Source organism: Bidens hawaiensis, unplaced genomic scaffold, assembly GCF_021521415.1.
Source record: "Bidens hawaiensis isolate Kalapana, Puna unplaced genomic scaffold, B.hawaiensis_p1.1 tig00011171_1, whole genome shotgun sequence".
NCBI lineage: Eukaryota > Viridiplantae > Streptophyta > Magnoliopsida > Asterales > Asteraceae > Bidens > Bidens hawaiensis.
In genome coordinates this window covers 868,749-879,600 of record NW_027491865.1, presented here as the reverse complement: position 1 = coordinate 879,600, position 10,852 = coordinate 868,749, and the positions used below count along the sequence as shown (strand labels likewise).

General features: G+C 34.0%; 2 protein-coding genes across 2 annotated transcripts in view; both read right to left on the bottom strand.

The window, feature by feature from the left end:
- Nucleotides 1-511: 511 nt before the first annotated feature.
- The window catches only part of LOC143537324 (B3 domain-containing protein At5g42700-like), a 94,868-nt gene continuing 84,527 nt past the window's right edge, over nucleotides 512-10,852 (bottom strand). Inside the window, exons 2-8 of the mRNA XM_077031116.1 lie at nucleotides 2,748-2,785; nucleotides 2,194-2,225; nucleotides 1,950-2,109; nucleotides 1,250-1,456; nucleotides 1,069-1,168; nucleotides 875-991; nucleotides 512-771 (exon numbers count right to left, since the gene is read on the bottom strand). Of these exons, the coding sequence (XP_076887231.1) occupies nucleotides 641-771; nucleotides 875-991; nucleotides 1,069-1,168; nucleotides 1,250-1,456; nucleotides 1,950-2,109; nucleotides 2,194-2,222 (744 nt within the window). The 5' untranslated portion in view covers nucleotides 2,223-2,225; nucleotides 2,748-2,785 and the 3' untranslated portion in view covers nucleotides 512-640. The remainder of the gene's footprint in view (nucleotides 772-874; nucleotides 992-1,068; nucleotides 1,169-1,249; nucleotides 1,457-1,949; nucleotides 2,110-2,193; nucleotides 2,226-2,747; nucleotides 2,786-10,852) is intronic.
- On the bottom strand, nucleotides 6,147-7,795 carry LOC143537303 (uncharacterized). Its single transcript, XM_077031098.1, has 4 exons — nucleotides 7,590-7,795; nucleotides 6,846-6,963; nucleotides 6,559-6,754; nucleotides 6,147-6,433 (listed from the first exon to the last, which is right to left on the bottom strand). Exons 1-4 carry the CDS (start codon nucleotides 7,739-7,741, stop codon nucleotides 6,405-6,407), a joined length of 495 nt encoding a protein of 164 aa, XP_076887213.1. The 5' UTR covers nucleotides 7,742-7,795; the 3' UTR covers nucleotides 6,147-6,404.

Genomic DNA, 10,852 nt, shown 5'->3' with positions numbered 1-10,852 from the left:
CAACGTGACCACTCTCTTTAAACTAGTGAGACACTTGGTGTATCGGTGATCTTTTCCCTTAAAAAGAAACGTTAGTGGAGCAACTACCAATTGAAGAATCAAGGGGATGTCGCAGAGTTGATTAGTTAACACTTAACACCCAATGAACCCCTATAAATTTGTCATCCATATCACTTAAATTAACTTCTTGAGTTTTAAAGAGTTTAAAAACAAGATTAGCATTTTTATCAAAAACTTGTCATTATAATCGGTCGTTGGTCAACCCCGTTCAGGTTGTCAACCTACCCAGTTACACAAGTTACAGATTTTACACATCAAAACCAGCTACTGAAATAACCGGTTTTGACCGCGTTGACCAACAACTAGTTCGGTTATTAACCGAAATCCAGTACCAATATAGACTATACCAGTTAACTACTAGTTTCAACTCTCAACCTAAGTCTAACTCTATTAACTACATCATGATACAAAGGCCAAAACTGAATCCAAGTTCCTACATAAACATGACTATAAAAGCTACCACACTTTCAAATCCATCCTTTTGTTTTGCTTTCTTCTTACTTGTACTTTTCTTTTTCAAAATATTAAAAAAATACCTATTAAAACTGGGAAATTTTCTATCATGAATGTAACTTTGTGTTCAGTTTGCAACAGTAGGACTACATATCCTTTGGACAGCTGACCCACAGCTGATTCCATTATCATACAACAAATTTGGCGCATCGCAGCCACGCTGGTCAGGGTCAGCTTGCGACTCGTCACTCGTGGACCCTACAAGTATATATAACATATCCCAAATCAACTCAGTTATAAGTAAACGAGTCAAAACTACCACTACATCTGAAAAGCAAAAGCAAAACCGATCGCCAAATACCTTCAACAACATTCGTATCCAATTGGGCGAGACGCCAACTTGGTGGGCCCGCTATACACATCTTAGGGCGTCTCTTGGTCCTCTTTCCTTTCTTTATCTTGTCACGCTTAGATTTCTCTAATAATATTTAATCTTAATGAAAGTTAGTTGCAAAATCAGTAAGGAAAATCGAAAGTGTTTATATACTTAGTTACCCGAGGTCAACGACCGTGTTCTTTTAACCCGGGGGAGCATTTCCATTAGACAAGCAGCTGCTTCTACCGCTTCTAAACCGTATCTTCTTACTATATGCACCTACAAAAATAATTACCGACTGTGATTATTTACATTACATAATCACAACGATATCACACATCTGAACACCCCCGTAATCACCTGTAGCTTGCAGCTTCCAATCAAATGAAACAACAATATATCACCCTGTAGTAACTTTTGAGCAATTGAAAATCCTCTCCAACCGCCACTTAAGCCACACCTCGCCTTCAAGTACTTTGTCTCAAACTCCTTTCCAAACTCATCCACCAGAGTAACCGTTGTATCATGTTCTGGTAAGTGCATGATACAAAATTTCTTTGGAAGAATCTGTGATCATAAAAACTCGATTTAATAATATTACAAATAGAAATTGAACTTGTTAAAATACCGTAGAGGGTAAAGAATAAGTTCGACCCGTTTATTTATACAATAGTCAATTTGCGTAATATTATATCATTAACGGGTTGAATGGGTATGATTATAGGTAGCTAAAACTTAAACGAGTCAAATACATACAATATCTTTAATCAATTTATTTTCATGAAACTCGTTAGACATTTTTTTTTTACAAAAACATGTTTAGGGTCAACCTAAAAATGAAACGAGCTAAAATGAACCCGATAGAAGGAAAGTGTTAACCCATACAACCTCTTTGATAATTTTTTTTCCAAGAAATTCGTTAATCAAACCAATTTTTTCTTGACGGAAAGTCGGAAACATGTTTAGGGTCAACCCGTACAAGATAACTCATTTTGACCGGTTACCCAACCGGCCCGTTTTACCACCTCTAGTATCTATGGTTTAAGTACTCGTTGCTTACCAACCAAAAACTATAGAGAACGTTGGACGGGAGCATACACTTGACAAACATAGGTAACGCGGTATCTAAACGTTCCAATAGTATTCCTGCTCTCTCCAAACACATATATTGATCTTCGGCATCATTGTAAATATCACACACCCGTGTTCTTTTACCTTTGCTGTATTAACGCGCACAAAATTACTCAAATCATTAAAAATTATAGAGAAAGTAGTCAAATAATCATGCATATGATGTCACTAACCCTGAAGACTTCTGGGGCTTGTTTGGCATAATCTGTTAAAATAAATAAATAAATAAATAATTTAGGGCTTCAAAAATTGTAAAATTATAAACTATTCAAGGTTGCAAACACAATTAAGATCCAACAGTGGTTATAAATAATTAAGATTCTATAACATAAACCACAGATTCATAGCTACAATCATAGATCAAAAGCAAACATCAATGAATGACGAATCTCAAGTGGGCATGGTCACATATGTTAGGATTAAAGCACAAACACGAAACACGAAATCAAATAAACGAACTTAAAGATTTAACTTGGTTTGGTCTAATCTGACGAAAGCAAATAAACGAACGATTTAACGTTGTTTAGTCTAGACTAACCTACGTTCACAATTGGCAAAATGATATACATTACAAGTAGATAACACTATATATATAGAGAGAGAGAGAAACTAAACAAGGGTTTATAACTTCGTAAACAAGAAATCTCAAACGGGCTGGGCTTACGGCCCGGTTGCGGTATCCTTTAATATAGTATAAACTTTAAAGTAAAATGAAACGATACGTGACCTGTTTATCCTTAGATTTAGATTCCCACGGATGTTTATAGGTCTTTCTAGTCTTGTCTAAAGAAATGTTTTGGTTCAGAATGAAACCTTAAAAAAGCAGAGGAAAAACAAACATTTGAATATGAAAGGAAAAGGAGGTAGTGGATGATTGCTTGTTAAAATTGATTAATTGGTGTGCGATATTTGTTGTTTAGCAGAAAGACAAAAGACAGGTTAGATTTGAGTGTCAAGTGGGGATATCCAGTAATGTGGCAGGTGATTTAGGATTTGGACACCCCAATTTGAAACCATTAAGCTCCGCAAGTTGAGGGTCAGAATATTCGGGTTCGGTCTAGACCGCTTCTGGTTAAAACGGGTAGGCCTGTAAATTAACAGAACATTATGAGCTGGTCAGTGGAAAATTCGTTTATTTAATAAACAAACATACATGATTTGTTCATTTTTAATTAAATAAACAACCACGATTACTGTGACATCCCACATCGGTTGGGAAGGAAAACTAAACCTTCTTTATAATAAGGATTCTTTATAATAAGGTGGATATCTTCCCCATCATCACGCGTTTTCGGCGTTTAATGGTAGTCGATGAGAGGAGAATTCCACAGTTAAGCGTGCTCATGTGAGAGTAGTATGAGAATGGGTGACCACCTGGGCAACCAAAAACAAATCCATGAGGCGATGGCGGTACGTCCGGCTAAAGCGGACAATATTACGGTGCGGTGGTAGCTGGGTTGTTACAATTACACGAACACACGTTTTGTTCGTTGTTCATTTATATATGTTCATAAAGTTCGTTTATGTTCGTTCATTTATGTTTATGTATTCGCTTAAAATAAAAAATAAGTAGTTATGTTTATATAAATATAAACATAAATAAGGCTCCTTTAAATTATATGTATATATATACTTGGTTATGTGTGTTCAGTTATGTTCATTTGCATTTGTTTATATTTGTTCTATTATCTTCATTTGCTTTTGTTTGTTTTTGTTCATTTGTGTTTGTTTACGTTTGTGAACTATTCTTTTAATTTTTAAATTAAAGAACATGAACAAATACGAACATCCCCGTTTCCTTAATAATCAAAAATTAACAAAAGAGTGTGTTCGATAATATTTTCGTGTTCAAGTTTGGTTAAAGTTAAACAAACGAACACGAACATGCTTGTGTTCATGTTCGTTTGGTTCGTTTACAAGCCTAAAAATGATATGTAGTTATCCAATCGTGGATGGTGTTAGATTACCCTGTTATTGCTTTTTAAAATAAGTTTTAATACCGGGTTTTGCAATTTAAAAAGACCAAACGGCGTAGCTTGTTGCCCCTACAAAGTCTTATTATAAGCCCCGTGAAGTTAGGCTTGCGTACCTATTAAGTATTTTATTGGTCCTATGACTCCTATCAATTTTTTATTTTTTATTTTTGTAGCTATTTTGCTCTTTGACTTTGTTTTTCTGGCGTAAATTTTATGAATATAAAAAAGCATTTTATATTCATGTTTTTTGTCTCCTGCAATTAAATAATAATGCATTGCTAATTATATATTCATTTTCTTGTAACAATACTAGATTTATTATTCTCATTCCGTTTTAATAAAATTGTATAGAATTAAGACACGGTAGATCCATCATGGTAGTAGTTTGGGTTGGTTGTTGGTCTTGCTTTATAGGTTTCAGATTAACCCAAAAAACTTGAATAAAGTACACGTTTTAAAAACCCGATATCAAGTATAGTCGATTCAGTTCGCAATCCATCAGTGAAACCCTATGCAATCTTCTTATTCTGAAAGTAATGCAGTTCAATTCACATTCTCTTCAACTCATGATTGATCAATTGTTTTATGTTACATATCCCACGAATTCAGCACTAATTGCTTCATATTGAATCGATTCCACAAATTCACAAAACACATTTGTTTTGCTCCGCAATAGCGAAGGTGGTGGCAACGATCATGATGTTGTTGATGGTGGCTTTGACGAAGGCGAGTAGATGATAGCGATAAACAATGGCGGTGGGTGGTGACAACCCGTTTGGACTTCTTTTAAGCTCAATAAATATAACGTTTAATTTGAGCAGCTACAAATTGCGTAAGTATAATTTGTGTTGAATTAAATGATTTTTTATTATTGCAATTGGAATAACAAGCCTCCCAATATTGGGAGGACTTGAGTGAACCAATCAGGAAGTCTTTATTTTTTCACCCCAAATCAACATGTTTCTTAGAGAATAAAAGAGTCTTAAAGACGGGTTTTTAAATATTCACCCAAAGGCCGAAGCCATTATATATCTTGTGAGATTTACTCTTTACAATTCTAGAACTTGTGTTATGATGTTTTAAAGCAGTTATAATGTGTTTAGGTTTGGACCGGATTGAATCAAAAGCCATGATTTATTTATATAAATGGCGGATCTTAGTCCGAACCATTAACTACAGGTTCATGAATCAGGACGGTCCTAGTTTGGGCCGCGGGTCTTAACTGGTTTCTGCGTAGCCAGACTCAACAAGGCATTTCGAGGCATTTGCATGGTTATAAAAAGGCGCCTAATGTGATGAATACAAGTAATAATTTTTAACTCATCTATCAACAAATGGTCGGTTTAGGTAATGTTTTATCTTTAAGAGTCAAAATGGGTTAACCTAAAAGAAATACTCTTCATAACATATTCAAATGCATAATAAATAGTTTTTAAAAGTTATATTTCAACATCAATTGTTTTAACACTAGAATAACTGAAGTCCGAACATAAAATGTTAACAGGGCCGCCCAATATTTTTAGACATTTACTAAAAGTAACCCCTTTGACCCATAACCTAGCCCACCCATTTTGCCAATAGTATATAAGTGGTGTCAATCATGTCGGGTTGACAGTTTGCGAGCTCGTGGGTCAAATGTTCAATCCGAACACGACCCACATCTTTTATTCGTGTAAAAAATAACAGCCCTAACCTCCATGCCTAAAATTGCGTAACCTGGCACAGCCTGTTTTACCCATTTTCTAAGCATGTCAAACCTGCGAACTTGTTTGGGTAAACAGGTTTAAAAATGGGTTAAACGGTCATAAGCGGGTTAACTGGGTCGCCCTGCATAAGTAATCATATAAAAAGGTCAACCGAACACAACCACTTTATTAAAACAGGTGCCACTATGACCCATTTAACCAATTTTTTACATGTTCAGTTGACCTTGTCAAGTTGTAAACATGTTAACCGGGTTGGCGTGTTATAAAACAATAGGTTAAACAAGTTAAGCGGGTCAACTGTTTTTTAAACAGGCTAAAAGTAAACAAACAAGACCCATTTAATAAAACAGGCGAACCCAAACACAACCCGTTTATTTACCGATATATCCCAACCAAAAGCAGATTTTTTTTCGTGTCATGTCAAATATTGCCAACCACATGGTAAATACTAATACAAAAAACACGTTGTGACATACATCCGAATCCGAGCCAACAAGAAGAAATTATTTTCTGTGAGTTCCCACAAATCTACATCTCTTATGAATTATGAACATATTTATTTGGGAAGTGTCACCTATTTCTAGTTACGGCTAAATTACTTGTTTACATGATCATGACAGAAAATCAGAAACTATAGTGCTTGGTTTGAAGATCAGGAAAAGCCATACCTTTCGGTCCACTTTAACTCTTGTAGTAAGATTGCTACACCTTGATTCGGATTACAAATGAACCTGCACATCAGTCCACAAGAACAAAAGCCATCTTGTTAGTAATGCAGATATATTTGATCATATAGGGCCCATGTTCTTTTAAGGCTTCCTAAAGTTTTTCAGTTGGAAATATTAATGACACTTACACGCAGGAAGGCTTGAAACATCAGCCGTAACAGCACAGGGAATCCCTAAAGTTGAAAGTGCTCCTCTTATAATCCCACACGGAAAATACAGATGCATGCTAGTAGTATCTTGAGTAGCACCAGAACTTTCTACTGCTAGATCCGGTGACACGCGTGACAGCCAGCGAAACTTATTATCCTGCAACACAAACGTACCCTGCAACAAAAATAAATAAATAATAACAACCCATTGCTCACAAAACATAATAACTTCTATTTGAAAATTTTGGGATCTAAAATATCCTTACTCTATGGTTAGTCTTTAAATTGTCTATCTGCTTCTTGAAAAGCTCAGACCAGAAATCTTTGCATATGAACTTAATCGCCTCTAGGTGATCAGTAAACCGTGGACGGTCCATCGTATACCTAACCAATATCAAAACTCAGTAACTTTCAATCCAGTGCAGAAATGAAGATATTATGTTTGTTTTAATAGCTTAATAGAGAGTTTCAAGCAAGAGAACAATGATTTAGATGATTTTAAGAGTTTTAAATTCCAACAGACGCACCGAAAGTCTGATTTCCTAAAATTCTAAGGCAGGGGTTCAACATATGAACCCTAAAACTTTTCAATTTTAAAAAAAATCTATCTCTGGCCTCAAAATCCAATAACTTAGCATCCTAATTAGAAGGAACAATAGCTTAGACGTAGACGCTGTTGTTCAATTACGATCAAAGGAAGCGAATAAAATTAATTTTTAGTCGGAAATGAAACAGAACTCATCAAGTTGCAATGCAGTGCAGAAATGAAGATCAATTCACTACCTAGGTTTAAAATTCTAAGCTAGAAATAAACATCTAATATGCATCTTTAGTATTATGTCCATTTAATAATTAAAAAACCTAAAGTTATCTATCTGTATAACTGTTATGGCAAATCTACTGGATGGAACACTAGCTTAGACGTAGTGTTGCAAACTAGAACAATTACATGAATAAATGATAAATTGACGTTGAAATTAATTAGTATGGTTTGTGAATTGAATGAATACCTTTCGGCGAGCTGGTGGCCGACCTGGTAGCCGATAGCTTCGAGGCGGCGAGCAGCAAGCTCGGGCTTACTGGCGTAAAATCTGGTGGAATAAGAGGATACGATCTCAGTTAACAACGTATCCATACAGCTTTCAGATACTTCTCTTGCCATCGCTTTATTTATTAATTATTAATCTGTTATGTGTGTGTGTGTGACTGTGTGCGTCTTGATGAAGATCGTTGATTGCTGTAACGGTGTAACCAAGGACTTGAGTAACAAGACAAAGTTGTTCATGTAATTAGCCCACTGGATCTGATGTGGTTATGTTCGTCAAGCCCAATGGGCTTTCTTAATAAAAACGAGAATTTTAAAATCTTTAATTCATACTCGATTCAAAATTCAATTACTACATCAAATCCGAATTCGACACTTAAAATTCAAGTTCAATTCGAAATGAAAAACTATTTTTTTTTTAATATTGAGCATCCCTGCTTACGAGACCGTCATGTTTTAAGTCAAGTAAACCGGCTTGAGTAAGAACATCATGAGTGTACTTCGCATAGCTAAGAAGAAACATATGTTTTGTAGGTTATGTTAGGACCCACAAAACTACTTAGCTTGTCAAGATCCTTAAAAGCAAATTCTTATATTATAGGTATAAAGGGGGTGTTTGGGTGAGCTTTTAAAACTTGTTTATTCGTTATTTGTTTGTTAAAAAACAAAAGTTGTTCAGTAAAGCTCCTCCAAAAACTTCAAAATGAAGTTTTTCAAAAGTTGTTTTTTGCTTTTCAAAAAGCAAATAAGCAAAAAAAAAACAATTCTAAAAGCTCACTCAAACACCCCCAAAATAGATAATGATAACACATATATCTTAACTATAAAATAATAAAGATATACAACGCCAGATTTGGATAAAAAAAATTAAGGGTGTTTTCGTAATCTCATTATACCATCTTATAATTTGGCTAGACCTTGAATCATCTTCTCTATTTTCTTGCGTGTTTTTCGGCTAATTCTCTGTTTGTTTAACCAGTTTTCCATAACATACGAATAGTAGCCTCATTACTGCAATGAGAAAAACATCGTTCAACTAAACCAATAAATAAAAAATGCACGAAGCCCACTGAAAAATAAGGAGGTGTAGGTTTAACTGCATGAAAACCCAAAAATATAAGGAAGCTGCTTAGTCGTTGGAACCAAGCATGATGAGCTTGTTTAAGACCATGCGAGGCATTTGTCAAGGCGACAAACATGACTGGGTGTGGTTAAATAAAATTGGGAGTTTGTTACATAAAGTCGCGGTAAGGTGACGATTCAAAAACACAATTTAAAAAATAATGCCTTATAAACTTTTCGCTTTAGGTCGCTATAATGGTCGAGCCCGCTACCTGCTCAAGTAATACTACCCATTTAACTAAAGCTTGACATATATTTTTCTAGTTTTTATGTATTGGTGAAATTTTTGTTTTAAGTCATACCAAATATTTTATTACATTTAAAATTATTGATTAATCAAATGTATCCAAAATAAAAGAAAGTACAGAAAGGGTTTGTTGGTTTGATGAAAAGGCATAGCAACATTCTCACTTTCTAGCTGCCGATCTCGGTTTTGTAGTTATTATATAAAAATTGGCATCGGATCCGAAGCATTACGATCTCAAACACCACACACCACGTGCATCCACATCTTCTCTTTGTCCCCCTTTCACTTTACATATTTTTTTAATAATATATAATATAAAATTTTATATTCTTTTCAATATTCATATTTCATATTTGAAAATTAAATCAAAGTATTATAAACATGTAAAATACGTTTAGCAAACACTTTTTTTTTATTTTGTTTATCTATTTAGTGACTTAATCAGATTAAGTTAATTTTACTTGACTATATTTTATATAGATAATGCCAATTTGTTACACTCGTTTGACTTGTTAATTAAATACAACCCAATTTAATTCATTTTAATACTAATGATTTTAATTTAATATTGTATATTTGTATCCTGATAACTATATAATAGATAGATTATTTATACATGTGGAAGGAACATATTTTGGATATCCTCTAATAGATATAGCCTCCTCCCACCCCCCCCCCCCCCCACCCCCCCCCCCCCCACACACACACAGTATTTTGTAACTTTCTTTTAGCATGTTTGGAGTTTGGACCGTTACACTCATTTGACTTGTTATTAATAAAACACAGAATAATTTGATTCATTTTAATACTATTGATTCAATATTGTTTACTTATATCGAGTTAATTTCTTGGTTGATCCATGTAATTTGCAGTTTTTGCAATGCTGGTTCTCAAAGTTTAATAATTATACAAATAGTCATGAGAACCCATATAAATACTTGGAAATTAAAGATGAAAATGACTAATAAGAACTATGCCCATTCTCTCACTCTTTACTATGCTTTGATGCAACATATAGAAAATTAATTATGTACATACAAATTTCATCCGAGCATGAATCAAGATTAGCTTTCGTTTAATTTGATTTTTAGCTCATAGTTGAAAAGTTTCAGTTTTCGTTATTGGTAAATTGTGTAAATTGTTGTAGTTAACTAAACGTTAAGCCTTTATATGTAAGTCAAGTTTAACCGGGTCAAGTTTAAACGTCTAATACATATTTGGAGCTTAATGTATATTAAAATTCTCGATTGCCATTGTTAATGATACCAAGTTTTCTTTTTTAGGCTTAAAATTAGGCTCACTTTCAAATGGTTTGTTATCTATCAGTTTGATTCGATTAATAACCGCAACCATATAAAAATATTCAAACTTAATCATCATTTAAGTTTCGATTTTAGTGTTTAGCAGTATCCTCCGACCAAACTACTTTTGGTTTCACCTTCTTGGAAATAGCTATTTATGGAAATCGATTTAAATAATTTCTAAAGATAAGGTGGCATAGTTGATGAAATGATCACTCAAAAGAATCCTAGGAGAAGTGGCAGTTCAATATTTTAATAATCTGACTGGTCGTTTTATGATTTATCAATTCAGTGTCGGACCAGTTTCAAAAACTGTATAATATCAAAATTCATAACATATTTTCAAACAAAATGCGAAACTACCTTGTAGATTGGTAATTTGGTATGGATTTGCAATGTTAAACGAAAATCGAAGGTTGTATGGATAATTGGAGGCTGGAATACACAAAATATATGCTAATGAAAATTGAAGGTGACATGGATAATTGTAAGCCGGAATACAACACACACTCGGTAAAAATTATTAACAAAATTTTTTTAACCAACCAGTTCAAATAC